The 27323-nt window shown below is 38.3% G+C and overlaps 1 protein-coding gene across 10 annotated transcripts in view; it reads right to left on the reverse strand.

The window, feature by feature from the left end:
* The window catches only part of ERC1 (ELKS/RAB6-interacting/CAST family member 1), a 490329-nt gene that overhangs the window by 330682 nt on the left and 132324 nt on the right, over window positions 1-27323 (reverse strand). For all 10 annotated transcript variants that reach the window (XM_055281162.2, XM_055281160.2, XM_055281164.2 and 7 more), the window contains one exon: window positions 17290-17457. In XM_055281162.2, the coding sequence (XP_055137137.2) occupies window positions 17290-17457 (168 nt within the window). The remainder of the gene's footprint in view (window positions 1-17289; window positions 17458-27323) is intronic.

Consider the following 27323-nt stretch of genomic DNA (forward strand, 5'->3'; position numbering starts at 1 on the left):
CTTATTGAAGAACATATGTGAAGGACAAATAGGAATATAGATTTATAAAATCCTGGACCTGCAAACAAAGTGAGCTGACAAAAACAAATTCTACAGGCAAAAAAAAAAGCTTTTAGAATTGTTGCGATGGATATATCAATCTGATCAGCAGTTTCTTACAATGTATCACCTAAATCTTTTGGTGGCTTGTTCAACATTTTATTGCCTATATGAAAGTATAAAGAGCACGTTTATAAATGGGTAGAAGGCATGAAATTGAAAGACTGACAATCCTTCAATCAAATCAAGACTAAACAATTTGTTAGTCTAAACAATTTGTTAGTCAAATCAAGATTTGATTGTTAGACTAAATAACTGTTAGACTAAACAATCAAATCAAGAGTCAAAAGATCCTCCATGATTCTAAATTCAGAGTAATTGGCTGAATTAAATTTAATGAGAATAAATTATATTGATACCTCATATCCTGAGTATATACCACTTTACAGGTTCCAAGGTGCATGATTTCATACACATTACATCGTTCAACAAGAACCTCCTTAAGTAGCTATTATATCCAGTCTACAGATGAAAAAACTCAACGTTACTGAGTTTCACTGAGTAGCCCACATTTCAGCTAAGGGCCACGTACGGAACATGAATCCCATTTTAATCATCTCTCTTGCAATTAGATCCAAAATTCTAACTAAACAAGTCAAGATGGAAGAAAAATCAGTTTAGACACATAAAAGTCATCAGAAAAAATAACCAAAGCAAGTAAGAACAATGAGGGGAATAAAAATACTTCATGTAGGATATTAAGATTTGGGGGCTGCCAAAGAGTAAGCTCCAAATATCTAAATATCATGCAGAAAAAAGATCTGACTTATTCACTATGGCCCCAAGTTAATCTCAATCAGCAAATACTCTAAGGCAGGGGTCCCCAACTCCTGGGCCATGGACCAGTGCCGGTCTGTGGCCTGTCAGGAACTGGGCTGCACAGCAGGAGGTAAGCGGTGAGACAAGTGAGCATGACCGCCTGAGCTCCTCCTGTCAGATCAGCGGCAGCATTAGATTCTCATAGGAGCGTGAATCCTATTGTGCACTGTGCATTCGAGGGATCTAGGTGGCACGTTCCTTATGAGATTCTAATGCCTGATGATCTGATGTGGGACAGTTTCATCCCAAAACCATCCCCTGCCACCTGGCCTGTGGAAAAATTGTATTCCACAAAACTGGTCCCTGGTGCCAAAGGCTCTAAGGAATCAATTCCGGTTAAACAAAAGAGGGTCAAGAGGGTCAAAACTGTCCAAAACTGATACATGCTATCTGAGAGGAAATCAATTCATTCATCATAGTTGGACATTTTTCTCATATTTATTTGCCATATGTACTTCCTCTTATTGAACATGTATAAATACTAAAATCAAGTATTAATCTCTGGGATAGAATAAAAAGGAATACTATCAAGGAGAGATATGCCAATGAACTTCAACAATATTTGAAATGTTTACTTAACTTGAGTGATTATACTCAGTATATTATTCTCTATACATTTTTTAAAATATAAAAAGATAACATAAACACATGGTCAACAAACAAGGAATTGGGAAAGCACCCATAACCCTTCATATAAAACAATTCAAAGAAATTCCTGGGCAACCAAAAATTAAAGTTTAAAACTTAGGAACAGCCGGGCGCGGTGGCTCACGCCTGTAATCCCAGCACTTTGGGAGGCCAAGGCGGGCAAATCACCTGAGGACAGGAGTTCGAGACCAGCCTGACCAACATGGAGAAACCCCATCTCTATTAAAAATACAAAAAAAAAAAAAAAAAATTAGCTGGGCTTGGTGGTGCATGCCTGTAATCCCAGCTACTTGAGAGGCTGAGGCAGGAGAATCGCTTGAACCCAGGAGGCAGAGTTGCGGTGAGTCGAGATCGTGCCACTGCACTCCAGCCTGGGCAACAAGAGCAAAAGTCCTTCTCAAAAAATAAATAAATAAATAAATAAAATAAAAAAATTGGGAACAGTTAAGCTGTTTTTAACGACTAGTGATGAGCATTAAATACACTGAAATTCAGAAATAAAAGCTAAATATGAATCATAATTACAGTAAGCAATGTTTCTCCTTTAAAAAGCAACACAATATAAAACTGAAAAGTACTATGAACTCAGCAAAATATAACAAAAGTTTACCAACAAAAATCAAGAAGGGGGATTGGTAATATAAATAAACTACTTTTAATAAAAAGTAGTCAATAAACGTGGCTTCATTTTTAAATGTGTTACATCAAGACACAGAAAGTTTTAAAATATTGTTTAAAGTAATAGATAATCACAGGAGAAACTAGGCACAAACTACAAACTTTCCCCACTCTGTTGGACATATAGTAAAATTAGATAAAGTGACGGATTACACTTTAATTTCGCCATATGTCCACTTATAATGAATGAATGGATTTCCTCCCAGGTAGTGTGTTGTCAGTTTTGGACAGTTTGACCCTCTTTAGAATTGACTCCTTAGAGTATCTGCTGATTGAGTTAATGTGGGGCCATACTGAACAAGTCTAATCTTTCTTCTGCATGATGGTTTTTTAGATATTTGGATCTTCACTTTATTAAAGCCAATAGTCAATTTTCATTTTTTTTTGTAACTCATCAGCAGTATTTGAAAAAGCTGATCATCCTCTCCTCTTTGAAACCCTTTCTTCACTTGAATTCTGAGATACCACATTCAATAAAAAAAGTAACAAGGTCATTTTTTGGAAGAGGAAAATTTGACAAAATCATACTAAGGTTCATCTGAAAAAGTAAACGAGTGAGAAGAGTGAGAAATTCCTGCAAAAATAAAATTAATACAGCAAAACAATCTACTAATCTGATAATTTATTTGTGGCATTTCAAATCAGAAGAGAAAGGGTGGATTACTTAATAAATACTATAATGACAACTAGCCAGTCACATGTAAAAACATAAAACTGAACCATTAGAGTAATATATAAATTTTATAAACTAATTTTTAAGTGTAAAAAAAGAAACTTTAAAAGTACCAGAGAAAAGCATGTATGAATTATTTAATAACCTTGGCAAGAGCAGACTGCTTGAGCCCAGCAGTTCAAGGCCAGCCTGGGCAACATGGCAAAACCCTGTCTCTACGGAAAGCTAAAAAATTAGCTGGGCATGGTGGTGTGTGTGGCTGCAGCCCAGCTACTCAAGAGTCTGAGGTGGGAGGTTGGCTTGAGCCTGGGAGGTAGAGGTTGCAGTGGGCCGAGATTGCGACATTGCACTCCAACCTGGGTGACAGAGCAAGACCCTTTCTCAAAAAAATATAAAAATAAAAATGACTTTGGCATGTATAAGGGCTTTCAAAGTGTGACCTAAAACTGAGAGGACATAAAGAAAAGTACTACTAAATTTGGTGACATAAACCCCCAAATAAATACATAAATGAAGTTAAAAAAAAAAAAAAAAGGAAAATGTATTTGTAAAACATAGAAGGAAATAGACCAATGTATTTACTAGAGAAAAACTTCCTATAAATCAACAAGAAAAAATACATCATCATCAAACAGAAAAGAAATGAACATATACCTCCCAATTAAGACAAAACAAAAACCTATGAAAAAATGCTCAATGAGAACTCAACTTTAAATAAATACTAAGCAAGAAAAGAGACACTTCAGAATTGCCTACCAAGTCAGTGGAAATTTAAAAAGGTTTGATAACAAATGTTTAATGAAACTGTGCAGAAAAACATTCTCAGCGTAAATCAGTGAAAGACTTTTGGTGGACAATTAAACAGCTATCAATATTTTAGATGCATACAATATTAACTCATGAATGAGATGGTTAGGTCATTATGCTATAATAAACATTATACTATAATAAACAAGAGGCCGGGCGTGGTAGCTCACAACTGTAATCCCTGCACTTTGGGAGGCCGAGGTGAGCAGATCATGAGGTCAGGAGTTCGAGACCAGCCTGGCCAACATGGTAAAACCCCGTCTCTACTAATAATACAAAAATTAGCCAGGTGTGGTGGCGCACACCTGTAATCCCAGCTACTCAGGGGGCTGAGGCAGGAGAGAATTGTTTGAACCCGGGAGGCAGAGGCTGTAGTGAGCTAAGACTGCACCACTACATTCCAGCCTGGGCAACAGAGCGAGACTCTGTCTCAAAAAAATAAAATAAAATAAAATAAGAAAAACCCCTATCTTCATCTACCTGTAAAGCTTAGGTGAAATTTAGTTAAATTATGGTAGAAGTGTGATTCAGAAAACCATATAGATATTTTTTAAGTGAGATAAAGCAGCATATAAGATACTAAAATGTTTATTTTTAAATTAATAAAAAGTATGATTCCAGTTGTTTTTTAAAAGGTATATAACACATAAATGCTTGATATGCATAGAAACTTTATGAAACGGCCCACAAAGAACTGTTAACCACAGCTAATATCCCTAAAGAACTGCACTGAGAGGAGCAAAGGATGGGAGAAGGAACTTTAATTTCACTCCATATGTTTTGGCAATTCTTTTTTTTTTTTTTTTTTTTTTTTTTTTTTTTTTTTTTTTTTTTTTTTTTACCTCGAACACGTATTACTCTCATAATGTTAATACTAGTCATTATTAAAATCCTACACTGTCATTTCTCAGGGCTTTTAAAAAAATACTTATCAGCCAGGTGCAGTGGCTCACGACTGTAATCCCAGCACTTTGGTAGGCTGAGGCGGGCAGATCACAAGGTCAGGAGATCGAGACCATCCTGGCTAACATGGTGAAACCTCGTCTCTACTAAAAATACAAAAAATTAGCCGGGCGTGGTGGTGGGCGCCTGTAGTCCCAGCTACTCGGGAGGCTGAGGCAGGAGAATAGTGTGAACCCAGGAGGCAGAGCTTGCAGTGAGCCGAGATCACGCCACTGCATTCCAGCCTGGGCGACAGAGAGAGACTCCGTCTCAAAAAAAAAAAAAAGTTTAATTTTCTTTATCCATTCATTGGTTGATGGGCACTTAGGTTGATTCCACATCACAGATGTCTTTTTTTTCAGAATGACTTCTTTTCCTTTGGGTAGACACTTAGTAGTGGGACTGCTGGATGAAATGATAAATCTTTTTTTGTGTGTGAGATGAAGTCTCGCCCTGTGAGTGCAGTGGCACGATCCAGGCTCACTGCAACCTCCACCTCCCAGGTCCAAGCAATTCTTGTGCCTCAGCCTCCCAAGTAGCTGAGACTACAGGCACGCACCAATATGCCTGTCAAATTTTTTTATTTTTAGTAGATATGGGGTTTCGCCACGTTGGCCACGTTGCCAGGTTTGTCTCGGACTCCTGACCACAGGTGATCCGTCTGCCTCAGCCTCCCAAAGTGCTGGGACTACAGGTGTGAGCTACCACGCCCAGCCTGAAATGATAAATCTACTTTTAGTTCTTTGAGAAATATCCATAGAGTTTTCCATAAGGGTTGTACTAATTTACATTTGCTCCAACAGTGTGTAAGAGTTGCCTTTTCACCACATCCATGATACCAGCTATTATTTTTTAACTTTTTAATAATAGCCCTTCTGGATGGGGTAGGGTGGTATCTCATTGTGATTTTAATTTGCATTTCCCTGATGATTAGTGATGTTGAGCATTTTTTCATACATTTTTGGGCATTTGTATATCTTCTTTTCAGAAATGTCTATTCATGCTATTTGCCCATTTTTTATGGCATTATTTATTTTTTTCTTGCTGATTTAAGTTCCTTGTAGACTGTGGATATTAGTATTTTGTTGAATATGATGCAAATATTTTCTCCCATTCTGTAGGCGGTCTATTTACTCTTCTGATTATTTATTTTGCTGTACAGAAGCTTTTTAGTTTAATTAAGTCCATTAAGTCCCATTTATTCATTTTTATTTTGTTGTGCTTTTGAGATCCTCGTCATAAATCCTTCCCCTAAGCCAATGTTCAGAAGAGTTTTCCCTGTGTTATCTTCCAGAATCTTTATGGTTTCGGGTCTTAGATTAAGTCTTTAATCCACCTTGGTTAATTTTTGTATAAGGCAAGAAACAGAAAGTGTGTGTGTGTGTGTGTGTGTGTATAAATACACAGGTATATATACACACACACATACATATACAGATACATATAGACATACACACACACACACACACACACACACACACACCATGGAATACTACTCGGCCATGAAAAAAAAAAGAAATCATGTCTTTTGCAGCAACCTGTTTGGAACTGGAGGCCATCATCCTCAGTGAAGTAACTCAGGAATGGAAAAGCAAATACTGCATGTTCTCACTTGTGAGTGGGAGGCAGTGCTGACTACCCAAAGGCATACAGGTGGTATAACGGACACTGGAGACTCAGAGCAGGGGGAGGCAGGCAGGGGAGAAATGAAAAATTACCTATTGGATACAATGTACATTATTCAGGTGACAGGCACACTTGGAAACTTCCCAAACTACTCCAAACGAATAAAGTTATTAATTAACAAAAAAGAAAAAAGAAAAGGAGTATCCCAAAAGTGCAGGAAGGGAAAGGGCCAGAGGAAGGTGCAGGGCTGGGGGCTGTGATCATGTAGGCCAGAATCCAACCATGTGAAGAAAGGAGGGCCCAGGAGGGCAAGCCCAGCATTCCACACGCACAGCCAGGGAGGGGCTTCGAACACCTGCCCCTCTTGGCAAACGCACAGTGATCCGTTTGTTTTACCTTCTCTTGCATTCTTCAAGCTTCGGTAACTGTAATGTTTGTCTTTTCAGGCTCAAAAACAGTCAGTGGAAAAGGAACCAAAATTAAGTACCAATCATATGTCAGGATTCACCTAGGAAAACTATGAGCTGTTGACTGGACTTCTTCTCTGAATAAGCTGGTACTCCCTTTTGTCTCTAATTTTAAAAGCTCCCAGGCAGCAACCTGAACCCACAGTCTCTTTGGAATAGGATGGGAAATATTCTGAAGGCACAGTTAAACACGTATAAAGTCTCAAGCCTTAAAAAGAGTCAAAATGCCAAAGGCAAGAAATTGTGGAGCTTTGCCCACAGTGGTGTGATAACCTGCAATTGTCTAACATATTCAGCATGTGTCTATCAGAGTTCCAGAACATAGGGACATCTTGGGATTCATCTGATTTGGGAAAAGCCTTTAACTGTAGCTAGGAGTCACCTCAGTGTTCTTCATGTAATCAAGCCTTGGAGATTTTCTGTTGTGGTTTGCTCTTCTGATGTACACAGAAGTAGGAAATGGAAAGATGACCTTTTACAGACAACTGTGAAAGGAGAAGCTATGACTGTGGAACAGAAAGCTCCCTAGAAGGCACCATCCAATGGAAGACATCCTCCAGCAGGCCTCCAACGGATCCCTTGATACTACAAAAATACCAGAGGCTTAGGAGCTGGGAGCTTCCAGGGGCTAGAGATCTCTTGCTGTGGTCCTTTCCATCATCACACTGACAACAGCTCTCTCCAACACCTTTCTGCTTACCACCATCTTCCTCACCAGGAAGCTACATACACCAGCCAACTATCTCACTGGCTCCTTGGAGCACAAGTCCCTTGGTTTTCATCTTGTTCATATCCATGAGCATCACATATACCATCACACACATCTGGAAATTTGACCAACTCCTATGCAACATCTGGCTGTCTTCTAGCATCACGTGCTACATGGCCTCCAACCTATATTTCTGTCTGTTGCTCTGACCAGGTACTGGGCCATCACCAATGCCCTGTAGTATAGTAAATGGGCCATCTCAAATTGTATCTCTTCTCCCAGTGCTCTTCTCCTAGATCTCCTGCACCACATACTCCACATGTAAGACCTTCTACATTCTGGCTGTGTTATTCATCATCTTCACACATTGCCCAACAAGAACATCCAGAAGCCATCATCACAGCACCACTGCCCAGGTCATCACAGCTCACTCTGCTCCCTCAACCCCAGCCTCCGTGAGAGGCAAAGGCACTTAACTGGCTCTCCTCTGCTTGTTAACCACATGAAAATCAAGCATGCTGATAGTGTCCTAGAACAATAGGAAATTCACTTTCAAACAAGGAAAGCCATAGAAACCCTGGGGATGATTTTAGGGGCTTTTATCATCTGCTGGCTGCCCCTCTTTATTGTGTCTCTGCCAGCCAAGATACCCAACCATATTAAACATCTTCATCTTGCTGAGCTTTTTTTTTTTTTTTTTCGGATACCAAGTCTCACTCTTGTCTCCCAGGCTAGAATGCAATGGTACAATCTCAGCTTACTGCAACCTCCGCCTCCCGGCTTCAAGCAATTCTCCTGCCTCGGCCTCCCAAGTAGCTGGGATTACAGGCACCTGCCACTACTCCCAGCTAATTTTTGTATTTTCAGTAGAGACAGGGTTTCACCATGTTGGCCAGGCTGGTCTCAAAATCCTGACCTCACGTGATCCACCAGCCTCGGTCTCCCAAAGTGCTGGGATTACAGGCATGGGCCACTGCACCCAGCCTTGCTGAGCTGTTTTTAAACTCCATCATCAATCCAGTGATGTACATTCTGTCTAATGAACAGTTTCACCAAGCATTTCAGAAAGCTGTCTTTTTTGCAGAAAGCCTCCTAGTCTTATTTGGTGGCTACTTGGTTATCTTTACCTGTTATCTTCTGAGCCACCAAAAGTTGGGCAGTTGTGTGAAATTAAACGGGATTGAAATTTGTCAACAGCGTTAGGTAGAAACACGGCTCACAGGGTTACCTGTTGATGTAATTCACATAGAAAAGTGCCTGGCACTGAGAAAGAACCCTGGCTCAAAAGACGGTTTCCCAGAGCCCTCAGAAATGATGCCGCATAGCTACAACTATCTGATCTTTGACAAACCTGACAAAAACAAGAAATGGGGAAAGGATTCCCTATTTAATAAATGGTGCTGGGAAAACTGGCTAGCCATATGTAGAAAGCTGCAACTGGATCCCTTCCTTACACCTTATACAAAAATTAATTCAAGATGGATTAAAGACTTATATGTTAGACCTAAAACCATTAAAATCCTACAAGAAAACCTAGGCAATACCATTCAGGACATAGGCGTGGGCAAGGACTTCATGTCTAAAACACCAAAAGCAATGGCAACAAAAGCCAAAATCGACAAATGGGATCTCATTAAACTAAAGAGCTTCTGCACAGCAAAAGAAACTATCATCAGAGTGAACAGGCAACCTACACAATGGGAGAAAATTTTTGCAACCTACTCATCTGACAAAGGGCTAATATCCAGAATCTATAAAGAACTCAAACAAATTTACAAGAAAAAAACAAACAACCCCATCAAAAAGTGGGCAGAGGACATGAACAGACACTTCTCAAAAGAAGACATTTATGCAGCCAAAAAACACATGAAGAAATGCTCATCATCACTGGCCATCAGAGAAATGCAAATCAAAACCACAGTGAGATACCATCTCACACCAGTTAGAATGGCCATCATTAAAAAATCAGGAAACAACCGGTGCTGGAGAGGATGTGGAGAAATAGGAACACTTTTACACTGTTGGTGGGACTGTAAACTAGTTCAACCATTGTGGAAGTCAGTGTGGCGATTCCTCAGGGATCTCGAACTAGAAATACCATTTGACCCAGCCATCCCATTACTGGGTATATACCCAAAGGACTATAAATCATGCTGCTATAAAGACACATGCACACGTATGTTTATTGCGGCACTATTCACAATAGCAAAGAGTTGGAACCAACCCAAATGTCCAACAACGATAGACTGGATTAAGAAAATGTGGCACATATACACCATGGAATACTATGCAGCCATAAAAAATGATGAGTTCGTGTCCTTTGTAGGGACATGGATGAAACTGGAAAACATCATTCTCAGTAAACTATCGCAAGGACAAAAAACCAAACACCGCATGTTCTCACTCATAGGTGGGAATTGAACAATGAGAACTCATGGACACAGGAAGGGGAACATCACACTCCGGGGACTGTTGTGGGGTGTGGGGAGGGGGGAGGGACAGCATTAGGAGATACACCTAATGCTAAATGACGAGTTAATGGGTGCAGGAAATCAACATGGCACATGGATACATATGTAACAAACCTGCACATTGTGCACATGTACCCTAAAACCCTAAAGTATAATAAAAAAGAAAAAAGAAAAAAAAAGATTATTTTGTTATGAAAAAAAAAAAAAAAAAAAAAAAGATGGTTTCCTCGTGTACCTAAGATTTGTATAAACCTCCGAGGAAAGCAGAGGAGAATAATGACCTGAATTGAAACAGAATTTAAGAGTTCAAATGGAGGGGTCCATTCCACATAACACTCCCCACTGGAATATAACAGGGATTTCTTGCATTGAGTCTTTCTTAGATCAAATCTGTCCTGGTTGTTCATGAGGTACTCAATATTGGAGTGCAAATGGTTTATGGTGACTTGGAGAGAGATCCGGAAGCCAGGGGCAAAGAAGACAAACAGAATTAGGGTGACTACTTTGTAGCCTTCCTTCTTCCCCAATAAATTCATACGACCTTAATGTTCCGAAGGCAAAAATCCCTGATCTCCTCTACTGAAGTATTTACAGGTTTTGGGTCCACCAAACTTTGAAAAGAATGCCATTCCAAATTTTTTATTTTTGAGCTCTCTCAAAATCACTGTTACTTTGTTATTCTTAACCCTAATACACTGCCAAATTTGAATTGATTTTTTAAATGCACTTTTTGTTCAGAATAGTTTTGGATTTGCAGAGAGGTAAGGATGGTACAGAGAAAGTGATACAGAGTTCCTGGGAACCCAGAAGCCAGATTCCCATACTGTTAACATCTTACATTAGTATGATACATTTCTCACAATTAATCAACACAGACACATTATTCTCAACAAGAGTCCGTGCTTTATTCGCATGTCCTTAGTTTCTGTCTGCTGTCATTTTTCTGTTTCCAGACACTGCCCAGGATATGTCATTATGTTTGGATGGCATGTCTCCTTGGGCTCTTCTTGGCTGTGACAGTTTCTTGGACTTTCCTAGTTTTTGGAAGCTTGGCAGTTTTAACTACTACTGGTCAGGTGTTTGGTGAAATGTTTCTTAACTAGGATTTGTCTACTGTTTTGTTCATAATTGGACTGGGGTTGTGCGTTTTGGGGAAGAGAATCACAGAGGTGAAGTATCATTGATCATATCAAGTGAACATACTGTCAAAATGACTTATCATTGTTAACAATGACCCAATTATTTTTTATATCCCATTCTCATTAGGAATCTTAAGATGTTGACTCATCAAATAAAAAGCTGGAAATATCATGATCCAAAAATAAGCAATATAAATAATTAATAAAAATGGTAATAACTGCTCAAAACACATTAGACTAGCTATTTTTATTTGATCAATTTATATGTAATGGTTTGAAGATAAGAGAGTTGTAAATAACTCTGAATTTATCCTTTCCCTACGAATATGTTCTGCTTCTGGAAAATATTTTAGTTCTACTGTTCTATTTTTACTGCCATGGCTATTAGGAGAAGCCTCTGACTGGGGGAGAGAGGGTAGGGGGTTGTTGCTACTCAGTAGTAAACTATGAGATGGATAGTCTCCACACATAAGTGTGCCTAAACTGCACCTGAGTTCCTTCAGTAGGAAAATCTCCTGTGCTGTCTGAGGGAACTGCTTCAAAGACTCTGTTTAAGGATAACACACAGAGTTATGAACATTTTATCCCACACCAAAATGCTTCGTAATGTAAGCTGCAGGGGAGTGCACTGTAAATTCCCCTAAGATATTCAAAACAACCTTCCCCTAAAGCAAAATCTTGATTCGATTCTTCTCAGTCTTGGTGATGGCCAAGGGACTATGGTCCCACAGATTAGTTGAAGTAATATTAAGCAGGTGAAATTTTCCTATGTTGTATCTACCACCACCCATGTCATTCCTAATACCTCACAAAGCAGGCAAATGAATGAAAACTAAAGAATAATCATATTCAATCTGAAGTCTTGTTCAAGTAATTCACTTTATCTCCATGACTTTTTGCCTGTCAATATCTATGTATTTGTCTCTATACATCATATTGGCTGAGTTTCAGAAATAAATAAATGATAACACAAAATGAAAAAAAGATGTCTGGCATGGTGGCTCATGCCTGTAATCCCAGCACTTTGGGAGGCCAAGGCGGGCAGATCACTTCAGTCCAAGAGTTCGAGACCAGCCTGGCCAACATGGTGAAACCCTATCTCTACAAAAAATACAAAAAATTAGCAGGGCGTGGTGGCGTGTGCCTGTAGTCCCAGCTACTCAGGAAGTGAGGTAGGAGGACTGCTTGAGCCCCAGACACAAGGGTTGCAGTGAGCCATAATTGCACCACTGCACTCCAGCCTGGGCTGTTTTTGAGACCCTGTTTCAAAAACAAACAAATCAACCAATATATATGTATAGATGATACTGTATTAAAACTAAGTTTCAGCTGTAAGCACTACTCTTCTCTCCATGGTCCTACACAAAATTTCAAAAGTTTAAACAGTAAAAATATGGCTAGAATAATAAATGCTGTTTTGACCTTTGTTCTCTGGATGGAAGTGTGGAAAAAGTTGTTACTCCTGCCTAAAAATACATAAAACTGCATGTTTTACCAAGAAAAAAAAAATTATTACTTTAAAGTTATTTTTATATAATTTTTAAAAAATACATATATCCCTTGAGAACTTTAAACTGTCTCTAAACCTACTGTATTCATTTTATTTTTTATGGATACTAAATTTAAAGCTATCTCTATTTTATCAGCCAACAATGGTGCTGGAAATACATCACAAATGTTGATTCTGACCACATTAATACAGTAACGTCAACAAAAAAAGTACACAGAATGGGAAGGATCTGAGCACTGAAAATAAAAGGCATAAAGGTAATTGTCTACAAAGCAGTACTAGGCCAAACTAGGTGGCTCATACCTGTAATCCCTGCACTTTGGGAGGCCGAGACGGGGGGATCATCTGAGGTCAGAAGTTTGAGACCAGCCTGACCAACACGGTGAAACCCCGTCTCCACTAAAAACACAAAAATTAGCTGGGTGAGGTGGCAGGCGCCTGTAATCCCAGCTACTCAGGAGGCTGAGGCAGGAGAATCACTTGAACCCAGGAGGCAGAGGTTGCAGGGAGCCAAGATCATGCCACTGCATTCCGGCCTGGGTAACAGAGTGAGACTCAGTCTCAAAAAATAAACTAATTAATAAAATAAAATAAAAAAGAAGCACTAATAACATAAACAAATTTTGAAAACAGTTGTACTAACTATCTGGTAAGTTTTAAGACACAGAAAAGTCTGTAACGTGATGAATTATTGGGGCAGTGTGGTGTACTAAGAGAGCACAATTACTGATCCTCTGCTCTGCTGCCTCCTGTGAAGGATGAAGAGGAAGGACAAAGAAAATATATACAAGATTTGCATGATGTGTGTGTGTGCGTGTCTGTCTCTCTCTCTCCTGCTGCCATGTAAGATGTACCTTGCTGCCCCTTCACCTTCTGCCGTGATTGTAAGTTTCCCGAAGCCTCCCTAGCGACTCAGATATGGAAATGTGAGTCAATTAAACCTCTTTTCTTCATAAATTACTTAGTCTCAGGTAGTATCTTTATATCAGTGTGAAAATAAACTAATACAAAAACTTTTCTAAAAATTTTTACCTAGTTAAAAATAAGAAATGCGTTACTTCCAAACAATCTTTGAATTCTAACCAGTATATCTTTTCTCCCAGTAACATTAATCATCTAAGGCTTTTTTAGTAGCTTGCTGTCATGTTCTCATGATCTGAAAGGCAAAGTTTAATGACTGAAGACCCATGCAATCTTTCAACACTTTGGTTTTAAATGAAGTAATCCTTACAGAATGAGAGCGAAGAAAATAGGAGCTGCAAAATAAATGTTATAAAATATATGCCCCTAACACTTATGACCTAATGAAAGTGATAATCCATCATGTCACCAACATTTTGGGTATAATCAGCCTAGAGCAACAAACAGGCTGCTGGCACAGTGGTTAATCAAGTCTTTGTGCATCCAGATGCCTTCAGAAACTTGCACTGTATGAAATCAAATAATTAAATCACTCCCCTCCTCACAAACTCCACAACTGCAATAACCAGTGAAATTTTAAAAATTCATATTTTACTAATAATATCCTACACTTAAAGAAAAGTTTAATAGGAAATGGAGCCCAAAAGGCTTACACATTATTAATCATAGTAAAAATTACAAGTAACTTCTAATCCACTAAAAGTTGTCTGGTCATATTTCTTACCAACATGCTATTGTGCCTAATAAGAAGTAAATGTATGAAAACTACACAATGATCAAGTGCATTAGAAGTGAAAAATGTTTTGAAACTATTAAGTCTATTACTTGAAAATATTACTATTGAAAGATCAAAACTAACACAAACAAAATAAAACAAAAATCAGATGATCATCTCAATAGACCCCAAAAAAGCAGTTAACAAAATCCAGCATCCCTTTATGATTAAAACCCTCAGCAAAATTGGCACACAAGGGACATACCTTAAGCCATCTATGACAAAGCCACAGCCAACATTATGCTGAACGGGGGAAAGTTGAAAGCATTTCCCCTGAGAACTGGAACAAGATAAGGATGCCCACTTTCACCACTTCTATTCAACAGTACTGGAAGTCCTCGTCAGAGCAATCAAACAAGAGAAAGAAATCAAGGACATCCAAATCAGTAAAGAGGAAGTCAAACTATCATTGTTCGCTGATGATAAGGTCATATACCTAGAAAGCCCTAAAGACTCATCCAAAAGCTCCTAGATCTGACAAATGAATTCAGTAAAGTTTCAGGATATAAAATTAATGTACACAAATCAGCAGCACTACTATACACCAATAGTTACCAAGCTGAGAATCAAATCAAGAACTCAACTCCATTTACAATAACTGCAAAAAAACAGTAAAAGACCTAAATAAGGAAATGAAAGACCTCTACAAGGAAAACTACAAAACTGCTGAAAGAAATCACAGACGACACAAACAAATGGAAACACATCCCATGCTCATGGATGGGTAGAATCAATATTGTGAAAATGACCACACTGCCAAAAGCAATCTACACACTCAATGAAATTGCCATCAAAATACCATCATCATTCTTCACAGAACTAGAAAAAACAATCCTAAAATTCATATGGAACCAAAAAAGAGCCTGCATAGCCAAGGCAAGACTAAGCAATAAGAACAAATGTGGAGGCATCACATTACCCAACTTCAAACTATACTACAAGGCTATAGTCGCCAAAACCAATCATGGCACTGGTATAAAAATAGGCACACAGACCAATGGAACAGAATAGAGAACCCAGAAATGAAGCCAGATACTTACAGCCAACTGATCTTCGACAAAGTAAACAAAAACATAAAGCAGGGAAAGGACACCCTATTCAACAAATGGTGCTGGGATAACTGGCAAGCCACATGTGAAAAATGAAACTGGATCCTCATCTCTCACCTTACACAAAAATCAACTCAAGATGGATCAAAGACTTAAATCTAAGACTTTAAACCATAAAAATTCTAGAAGATAACACTGGAAAAACTCTTCTAGATGCAAAGACTTCATGAACAAGAACCCAAAAGCAAATGCAACAAAAAGATAAACAGATGGGACTTAATTAAACTAAAAAGTTTCTGCACAGCAAAATAAATAATCAGAAGAGTAAACAGACAACCTACAGAATTGGAGAAAATATTCATAAACTATGCATCTGACAAAGGACTAATATCCAGAATCTATAAGGAATTCAAATCATCAAGTAAAAAACAAATAATCCCATCAAAAAGTGGGCTAAGGACATGAATAGACAATTCTCAAAAGAATAGACAGTTCTCAAAAGAAGATATACAAATGGCCAACAAACATATTAAAGCTCAACAAGGGCTGGGTGTGGTGGCTCACGCCTGTAATCCCAGCACTTTGGGAGGCCGAGGCGGGTGGATCGCCTCAGATCAGGAGTTCAAGACCAGCCTGGCCAACATGGTGAAACTCCGTCTCTACTAAAAATACAAAAAATTAACCAGATGTGGTGGTGGGCACCTGTAGTCCCAGCTACTTGGGAGGCTGAGGCAGGGGAACACTGGAACCCAGGAGGCAGAGGTTGCACTGAGCCGAGATCGTGCCACTGCACTCCAGTCTGGGTGACAAAGTGAGACTCCATCTCAATAAATAAGCCAAACAGGAAGAAATGTTTAGAACTCACATCAGACAAAAGAGCTAATTTTTAAATTGGGAAGGGATTTCTACAAATCAACTTTTAAAAAAGCAGAACTCAAAATAAAAATGGGTAAAGCATATAAACAAATAACAAAAAATACAAAGGATTTTAAATATAAAAATACGTTCAACTTTACTTATAATGAAAGAACTGCAACTACACTGACATTGTTTGCTCACCTATCAGATTGCCAAAAAGTAAACAAGTCTTTTAACACACTCCGTAGACAAGTATGTGGGAATATAACACTTTCATCACGGATAGTAGAAATGAAACTTGGTACAGTCTCTTTAAGGCTACTTGGCAAAATCCGTCAAAATTATAAATGCATATCCTTTCACTCAGCAGTTCAACTTCAAGGACTTTATCCTAGAAATATACTTGACTTGACATATGTATAAACTAAACATGTACAACATTTTTTACAATTAATCATTTTATGTAAAGGAAGAAATTTTTAGCAAAATAAATGTCTATCAGTAGAAATTTTGCTAAATATAGTACATCCATACAATGCTATTAGTAACAACAATGAAGAAACCCTTGGAGAGAATACCAAAATATATTAACTGAAAAAAGAGGAAAGAACCAGCACTAAGGAACAGTAAGATTTGTACTGAAATACATAAACACACACATTTTTTTTGCTCATATATGAATTATGTGTTTGTCTGGATGCTACTGGTCTCAGCTTAAAATTGTCATCTTATTAAACCCATAAATGAAGTTGTACCATCCCAAGTCCATGTACTAAACCAATTTAGTACAGTTTCAACAAAAGATAGAAGGGGCAAAAGAATGTCAGTTCAAACACTTTGGCAATTTACAAGGCACTTTTGATAAACAGCATGAAAAGCACTACTGGAAGATACTAACAGTGTTTAAATTTTTAAAAACTGGGTATATAGAGCAGTCTTAACAATCTACCTACTGCAACAACAGTTCCAAATTACTAATCACAAAAATATACACTGAAGAATAAGCAAGAAACTCAGACAGCATTTAGAAATAACTTAGTGGTAGGAGTGAAGATGTATGAGGAATGGGCCACTGAACTCAAAACACCTGCACCTTACCTTCTTCTGAAGAACATTAACCTTCCGCTCCTTCACGTCCAACATGTCCTTGAGGTCATGTATCTCTCCAGCTTGTGTCCCCTTCTCTTCAGCCATATCCTGAATTTGTTTCGTCTTTTTATTCAACATGGTTTCCTTCTCTTCCAAACGCAATCGGAGAGCATCCACCTAAGAATGTAAGAGTTTTACAAGTGATGAATTCAAAAGAAAAGAATGAAATTCCTTTCAAATAGATGTGTTATAAAGGTTATAAAGAGGTTGAGTTTTGTTATTCTATAAAAGTAGTATTATCCACATCTATGTTTCTCTGGAGTCAGAGTCCAGTGTGCTCACCGTTACCCAACGGAACCTCTACAACTATGTTTCTCAAACTTCATGCGCATCAGAATCACCTGGAGGGCTAAATCAAGCCCCTAGTTTCTGATTCAACAGGGTTGGGGTTCAAAATCAGTATTTCTAACAAGTTTCCAAGTGAAGCTACATTGCTTTAGAAAATCTAAAACGAGGAAAAGGGAAAAAAAGCATCACCAAGCATAACACTGGCTCTATCAGATAATACAATCTAGCCATAGGCTGAGGCTTTTATGAAAAACAACCCCATAATGCACTTAGATATCCATATAAAGCAAAAGCAAAGGTCTACTTTTTAGACAGCAAGACTAACCAGCTAAAAAGTTTGGTAACTAGTTACCTTTATCCCTGAAGTTTAATGCCTTTCATTAGATGTAACTTTAAAATAACAAGAAATCTAATGATATTTATTTTAAAATCCATTCACAGAAAATTTTATTAAGCTTTTAGCACCCCATACATAGATTCAGTGCTGTTCAACAGGAAAATAATGAGTCATATTTTCAAGCCGAAAATTGTTAATAAGCTGTTTTACATTCTTTTTTCATTAATGTCATTTCAAACATATAACCCATATAAAAAACTATTAATGAGCTATTTTATATTTTTTCATACTAACTCTTTGATATCTAATGTAGATTTCACCTTTATATCACACCTCAATTTGGGCTAGCCACATTGCAAGTACTTAATAGCCACAAATGGCTGGTGGCTACCACACTGAACAGTGCAAATCTAAGAAATCAAGTATGGTTCTATGGTCTCTCATCTTTAACTTGTCTTATTTTTCCTCTCTGAACATGCATTAAACCACAAAGAAAATATGAATAATGTTTCATATTTAGGGTACATCAAAGCACTCAGGAAGATCTAATACAGGTTGAGCATCCCAAAATCAGAAAATCCAAAATCCAAAATGCTCCAAACTCCAGAACTTTTTGAGCACTGACACAACACTTAAAGGAAGTGCTCAATGGAACATTTTGGATTTTCCAATTAGGAATTCTCAACCAGTAAGCCTAAGTATAATGCAAATATTCCCAATCTCAAACTCTGAAACACTTCTAGTCCCGTGCATTTTAGGTAAGGGATATCCAATGTGTAGTGTATCTAAACTACAAGGTATCTGAGAACCAATACTGTGTGTGTGGTGGTACTTCCTGTTCAGTTAAGTAGTATGGAAAATTTCTTAACAAGACTAGTCTCATTGGAGACTGCTATAATAAGTGCTTGCTACTACTGTAAGTACTTACCAATTATGTTGGACCGTACTGGAAAGGAAAAACATGTAGATAAACCACATTTCACTCTGCTAAACAACATTTCTACCAGCTACTTTTATGTGACCAGTCTCACCAAGCCAGAAAGTAGGGAACAATCATTTGAGCTCCCATTTGTAATTATTCACCACAAGTTCTACCATGCTTCTTCAAAAGAAAATTTCGTCTGTAATTTACCTCTATTCTGCTTTAATAAATATACATAGTTAACCTAATTATAATCTGGAAAGATCTACCTGAGAACTTTCAAACTCTAATTTTTTTTTCTGAATCACAAATACTATTCTTTTCTTTCTCCTACACCTACTAAATCTACCCTTTGTCCATAGCATGACCTCTGATCTATCATCCTTCTTTTTTTGTCATTCACCTCTACTCTGGTTTTTTTTTTGTTTTGCTTTCTTCCCAGCTTAAGCAATGATTTCAGTCTCGTATCAACTCCTTAAAAAAAAAAAATCATACCTGTTTTACTTTACTACTTTATTTCTGAATTAAACAGTTTTCTGGGCCTTCCTGCATGTGTTCATGTATATTTTTGTTACCATATACAGTAATCCTCCCTTATCATCAAGGAATATAATCCAAGACCCCAGTGGATGCCTGAAACCACAGACATTGTCAAACTCTATACACACTATGTTTTTCCTCTATATACATACCTATTACATAATAAAATTTAATTTACAAATTAGTCACAGTAAGAGATTAACAACAATAACTAGTAACAAAATAGAACAATTATAACACTATGCCAGCATCATTATTCTTGTGCTTTGGGGCCATTATTAAATAAGGGTTATGTGAACACAAGCACTGAGATACTGCAACAGTCGATCTAATAACTGAGACAGCTACTAAGTGACTAAGGGGCAGGTAGTGTGGATACTTGGATACACTGGACAAAAGGAAGATTCACCTCCAGGGTGGAATAGAGCAGAATGGCACAAGATTTCATCACACTACTTAGAAAAAAAGCTTAACTTAAAACCTGTGGGCTGTTCCTTTCCAGAATTTTCCATTTAATATTTTCAGACCACAGGTGACCACAGGTAACAGAAACCAAGGAAAGCAAAAAAGCAGTTAAGGGAGGACTACTGTATATACATTAAAATCCTCACAGTTCTATTCTCAGGTATCGTATTTTCTTCCCTTGCATTCTCCCTGCGGGAAACTTCACACTCTTTCATGGCAATGTGGGAAACCGGGCCTTAGAGGAGACAGCAGGCCCAAGATCTCACAGCTACAAATAAGCAATGGAGCAGAGATTTAAGATTAAGTGGTCTTGCCTCCAGATCCCACACTCTTAACCACTAATTCTCTAACACCACCCTAACCCACAGGATCCCGGCAGGGAATTCAAGGTCCTCCATGGTCAGATGGTCCCAATGTACCAGCACTGCCTAACCTTTGCCATATGCCTCCTTGCCCCACTTCCAGTGGCTCTCTATTCCAGCAGTACTGCCATTCTCTGAATAAATACTATACTTTCCTTCTTTCTTGTCATTGTTCACATTTTGTCCTATGCTTGTAATATCCTTAAGCCCTACCACTTAAAAAAAAATCTGCGTACTGAACACATCTTTCAAGGCCCTCTTTCTATGCTACCATTTTAATAAATATTTTCCAAACCCCCAAAAGACAAGTACTATCTCCCTCATCCTTTCCCAGGGTATTTTGTTATAGAATTTAACACTTTTTTTCCTACTTATATAACTTAATAACATTATCATACAGAACTTACCAATATATAATATATATTATATACAATATACATAAATAATATATAATATATATTTTTTGTTTTTGTTTTGAGACAGAGTCTTGCTCTGTCACCCAGGCTGGAGTGCAGTGGCGCAATCTCAGCTCACTGCAACCTCTGCCTCCCGGGTTCAAGAGATTCTCCTGCCTCAGCCTCCCTAGTAGCTGGGACTACAGGTGCATGCCACCATGCCCAGCTAATTTTTTTTGTATTTTTAGTAGAGACAGGGTTTCGCCATGTTGGCCAGGCTGGTCTTGAATTCCTGACCTCAGGTGATCCGCCTGCCTCGGCCTCCCAAAGTGCTGGGATTACAGGCATGAGCCACCACGCCCAGCCCATATTTTGGCCACCCTTTTATCCTCAGTAATCCTATCTCACTTAAAACATTTAGCACTGTAAAGTAGCTAACATCATCTCCCTATTTTGAAAGATGATAAAACTGTAACTCAGGGGAGTTAAATAGTTTATCTCATATTATATTAAAGAACTGGTGAGTAGAAGGACTACGGCTGGGCATGGTGGCTCACACCTGTAATCCCAGCACTTTGGGAGGCCAGGATGGGCAGATCACGAGGTCAGGAGATAGAGGCCATCCTGGCCAACATGGTGAAACCCCATCTCTACTAAAAATACAAAAATTAGCTGGGCATGGTGGCGCATGCCTATAATCCCAGCTACTCGGGAGGCTGAGGCAGGAGAATTGCTTGAACCAGAGTTGGAGGTTGTGGCGAGCCGAGATCGTGCCACTGCACTCCAGCCTGTCAACAGAGCAAGACTTTGTCTCAAAAAAGAAAAGAAAAGAAAAAGAAAAAGAAAAAAGAACTGGTGAGTAGAAGGACTGGAACTCAAAGTCTAGATATGACATCAAAGATTATAACCTGTTATCACATACCAAAGAATACCAGCATAAAGGAACACAGGTGAACACAGGCAGGCATGGAAATCTCTTCTATGTCAAAAGAGTCAGGAAAGTTTTCTAAAAGAATAAATGTCTGAACCAGTTTTTGAATGATGAAGAGAACATCACTAGATACAAAAGGGAAGGCAGAGAGAAATGCATGGATATCCAGGAAGAGGAAATAGAATACTTAAAAATCTAGAAACATGAAACAGCATGATATACTTACAAATTCATTTGGTATTGCTTAGCATAAAGTAACAGAAGGAGGACAAGAGACAAGCCTGAAAAGGCAGTAGATCATAAATCCTTGCCTGACAAAATAAGATGCTTAAATTTTATCCTACTTGCAAATGGAAGTCAGTGAAGATTTTTAAGCAGGAGAAAGTCATGGTATTTGTATATCGGAAAAATTATACTGGGCTAGTTACTGGAGACACAAAGATAGCTAAGATATTCCCTGTCTTCTGCTGAAGTTACAACCTAATGGAGAAGAATGTTGCCAAAATAGATCACATAAATATATTATAGAAAGTGCAGCAACAGAAGTGTAGAGAATATTTTCTTGAAGTACAGAAAAGAAGCACTCAGCTTGCCTGGAGATACCTCAGAGCAGGTAAAGATGAGCAGAAGATGGCTGGTGAGGAAGATAATGGAGGAACCTTTGAGCAGAGACACCAAAAGTAATGAAGATTAGAAAGGATGTTAACTTCTCCGAGAGCCATGAATAGAGAACTGCTAAAGCACAGAATAGGTGGTAAGTTATGTGAGGTGCAGCAGAAGACAAGGCCTTAGCCACGGAAAGCATTAGTGTCATGTCTAGGAGCTTGACTTTTATCGGTTGTATATAAGGGATAAAAGAGAGAAAAGTCAAAGATGGGTTCCCAGGTTTCTGATGAAGAAGCCTATATGGGTTTTAGCTTTGAGAGAGAATAAGAACCTTATTTTTGGTGTGTTATTCCTGACATGACATATATTTTAACAGCCTCCCTGATAATACCTGAAATGCTTTGATAATAACCTGAAAATATCTGATAATGACCTGAATATGAGCTAGAAATCCAGAAAAACCTAACTGTTTTACTTTCTTAGGACTGCCCTAACAAAGGACCACAAACCAGGTGGCTTTAAACAACAGATTTTTTTTTCTCTCTCAAAGTTCTGGAGTTTAGAAGTCTGACATAAAGGTGTCAGCAGGGCCTTGCTCTCCATGAGGGCTCTAAGAAAGAACCTTCCATAAATACCCGCACAGCACTGAGAGAGTGTCAAGTATGAATTGGTGACTGAAAAGGGAAAGAAGAAGAACTCTCATTATAAACATACAAACTTTAGTATAAGTGTGGCTGGAAACACAGACTTTGATACAAAAAATAATTCATATTATAAATATTAGGCACAGAAACTGCCCCAGTCCATACCCCTAATCACTAAATGATCTTTTCTTTACTAAGTATTCAGTTCGAATCACCTGTGTACACTTTTTCTTAGTCTGCTTTTTTGTGCAGTACAGAATTTAAATATGCTAGTCTGGAGATTTGAGATAAAAACCACCACAAAAACCACTTTGCTACTACTAGATTAACTGCTCTGAATTCTACACTGATCTTTTGGTTTGGAGTGAACTAAATTTGTAGTATAATTTTGCGTGAGGTCCATATTTTACAAACCACAAAAAACATATTCAGGAAAACCCGTCAAAGAGCAGCAGGACACACAGTCATCGCCTTAACACCAATCCTGGCAGAAGGAATAAAATCTCGTTTATTCACATCAGTGGAGCTGGAGGAACAGCATTTACCCAACTTGCCAAGTTTGTCTGTGGCAAACAGGTCATGCCACCTTCAATAAAAACAGAAGGCTTTTGTCTACAAGGTTTTCTCTACCAATGGAAGTGAACAGAAAATGGCTACCCTACTGTTTTGGCCTTTCACTTCTAATCAAAAAACAATTAATTCTGGCTGGGCGCGGTGGCTCACACCTGTAATCCCAGCACTTTGGCGGGCCGAGGTGGGCAGATCACAAGGTCAGGAGATCGAGACCATCCTGGCTAACAGGGTGAAACCCCATCTCTACTGAAAAAATACAAAAAAAATTAGCTGGGTGTGGTGGTGGGCACCTGTAGTCCCAGCTACTCAGGAGGCTGAGGCAGGAGAATGGCATGAACCCAGGAGGCGAAGCCTGCAGTGAGCTGAGATCGCGCCACTGCATTCCAGCCTGGGCGACAGAGTGAGACTCCGTCTCAAAACAAAAAAACAAAAAAAAACAAAAAAAACAATTAATTCTCTCAACCTACCTTAACTTCTCTTTGTTTTAAATCAGTAAATAGATCTATCTAAAGGCAAATTAGTAGTAATAATTAATTGCATGGATATGTGACTTGTTTCCTATCATTCCTCTCTTGGCTTTGCCAACATGACACTTTCCCTTTCCAACTCTGTGATCACACCTTTTCAGTGTTCTCCATCCTCTGTCATTTCCTCCTTCTCACATCTCACTGCATGGAACCTCCTCTGGAGAAACTAATCCAATCCTAAGGCTTTAACCACCACCTCCACAGCTTCTAAATCTTTATTTCTGGCCCCAACTAGTTCTAAAAACCTAAAATTCTAATAATTTTTATTTAAACTACATCTTCCATTGATTAGTTTAGAATGAGACATTTTAAAGAACATTTATTTTAACGTATGTTAAATCTGACTGGTATCTATTATATTTTCTACATTTTTCCTGTATTCTGCAGTATTTCATAAATTTTTTAAGAGTTAAATAACTGAATTTAAACTCCCAACTTTAAAGCTGAGAAAAATCAAGGCCCAAACTAATTAAGTGACTTGCTCAAGTCCACTCTAAATGATATATCCTATGATTGCATTTCCCATTGTTCCCACCTAGATGGGAGGCTGAATGCTAGGCGAAGGGCACTGAGCCATGGGACTGACAGCATTACAGACCCCACGGAAGTAAACCTTTTTACGGTACTCTTTCAACAAACTGCACTGAGCTCTGTTTGATGTCCCATACTTGACAAAAAGATGAAAAGCTCAGATATCAAAATAGTCAAGGTAGAAATGAGTCATTCTACAGTACACAGTTTAAAAAAAAAAACTATACATTTCTCAAATTTATATTCTGAAAAATTAATGTTGATACCTTCACTCACTTTCCCTTGAAAATTCATAGCAGACAAAGACACAGTATTGGCTATACAAAGTATACTGCAGTAAGTAGTATTCAGGTATGCAGCCCCAAGAAACTCTTGGCCTCTGCAAACCTGATAAAGCATGGCAGTCAGCCAATCTACTTTGACCCCTTTAAGCCAACACATAACGTAACACTTCCTTATTCTGGTATCAGAACTAAGATCAACAAAGGCTTATAACTCTATGTGAAAACCCTCACAGAAAGGGAGAATTCTTTATAGCTTTTTCTATGTGAAAACCCTCCTGGGCTCAAGTGATCCTCCGGTCTCGGCCTTCCAAAGTGCTGGAATTATAGGTATCAGTCACTCTGCCTGGCCACTGCAGAGGTCTTTATGCTCTCTTACAATTTCTGTCTTCACACACCTTGAGCTTCATTTTCATTTTGCCACTGTTGAAATATATATTCCATTTATTTCATTCCTATGCTCTTGACAGGGAAGACAGAAACAATCTAGACGCAGAATTCCACCTGCTCTATTATTTAGCAACATTATACCAACAAGGAGAAGCAAGAGACAAGCTCTTCCTTTTGTGATCTTTCTCTGAAATTCTTCACCTTTACTGAATAAACCTCAATTGATTTGTGAGTTTTGGCTGTAATGACACTATTACTGTAAGGTCTATGCCATACTATCATATTGATATTAGATTAGTTTTTCCTGTTACATTGATGCCTTTTCGTCTCCTGTTTTTTTCTTGCATCTCATTCTTTCCTTCTTTCTAACATATACCTTTTAACAGTGCTTTCCATAGGGATCCTGGGTAGTAAACTCTCATTTGTATTAATCTGAAAGAAAAAGTCTTTCTTCTATCTTTACTGAAGAATGAGAGTTCAGCTTGGTACAGAATTCTGAGTTGCCAATGTTTTTCACTAAACTTTGAAGATTTTACACTACCATATTCTCACTACTGTTGTTGCAACGGAAAAGTCTGATGTTGGCCTAATTGTTAATCCTTTGTAGGTAATGTATTTTTTCTCCCCAGCAGGTTGTTTGTTTTCTTTTTTAGAGGCAGGGTCTCGCTCTATTGCCCAAGCTGGAGTGCAGTGGCACAATCATAGCTCACTACTGCCCTGAAGTCCTTAGGCTCAAGGGATACTCTTGCCTCAGACTTCTGAGTAGCCAGGACTACATGTACACACCACCATGCCTGGTTAGTTTTTTTTTGTTGTTGTTGTTGTTTGTGGAGACGTGGTCTCACTATGTTGCCCCGGCTGGTCTCAAACTCCTGGTCTCAAGTGATCTTCCTACCTTGACCTCCCAAAGTACTGGGATTACAGGCGTGAGCCATCATGCAGTCTACCTGGCAGTTTTTACGATTAGTTTATCTATGGTTCCACTATGCTGTATGTAGGTGTAGATATTTTCCTGCTCAAGAATAATTTGTTCCTGAATTGAAGAATCCGTTCCTATCATCAAAATCAGAAAAATTCTCAGCAATTCTCTCTTTTAAGATTGCCTCCCATTCTCTTTATCCTCTCCTGAAACTCCTACATATAAGTTGGGCTCAATAATTTCTATCTTCCTATCTTTCCTATTGTTTGCTGGGTAATATCTCATCAGATCTATGTTCCAATTCACTAACTGTTCCTGCAGGTCTCTATAATCTGCAACTACACTAATATACTGAGTTTTCCACTTTAGTTACTATATATTTCATGTCTAAAATCCTGTTTTGATCTTTTATAACCCGGTTGGTTTTAATTACAGTGCCTTTGTTTTTCTCTTCATGTTTTAAATCCTTCCTTTATGCATTTATTAATGATAATAGCTAATATTTACTAGTGTTACTGTATAGATAATTAACATTTAATTCTCACAACATTATGAGCTAAGGCTATTATTCTTCTCACAGATGAGAAAACTGAGGCAAAAAAGTATACACTCATACAGCAAGTGGCAGAGCCAAGATTCAAAGACAATATACTAAACAGCTAGTGCTAGCTGGGCACGGTGCCTCACGCCCATAATCCCAACACTATGGGAGGCTGAGTTGGGAAGATCACTGGAGTCCAGGAGCTGAAGACCAGCATGGGCAACATAAGGAGGTTCTGTCTCTATAAAAATTAAAAATTAAGAAAATAAAAATTAAATACCTAGTGCTACTTCAGCTTTTGCTCTCAATAGTCATGAAACAACATCCCAACAAGTCATATCTGATCATCCATTCTGGAGAGTGTTCCCATGCCTCCTAGTCCATCCTTTAATCATTTAGTTTATACTCTCGTTCTATTATCCAATGTTCCTAAGGGTCTGATCACTCCATTTGTTCTTACTCCCGTTATTGGTTCAGGGGAGATTAAAATTCACAAGTGATTAACTCATGTGGAATTGTAAATTCATTCTAAGCAATGCTTTTATCTGTGGGAATCTACATGTACTAGCTGAAAGAATGTCCCTTCGAGCAGTTATGTCTATTCAAACTCAAACCTGCATGATGAGAGACCTTTCTCCACAAAATCAAAGCCAAGGAGAATAAGTCAGTCTCTCATATTGCCACTAATACTGGTAGGAGGAATTTTTTTCTCATCCAACCTTTCTCAGGAG

This window comes from Symphalangus syndactylus, chromosome 5, assembly GCF_028878055.3.
Source record: "Symphalangus syndactylus isolate Jambi chromosome 5, NHGRI_mSymSyn1-v2.1_pri, whole genome shotgun sequence".
Taxonomy (NCBI): domain Eukaryota; kingdom Metazoa; phylum Chordata; class Mammalia; order Primates; family Hylobatidae; genus Symphalangus; species Symphalangus syndactylus.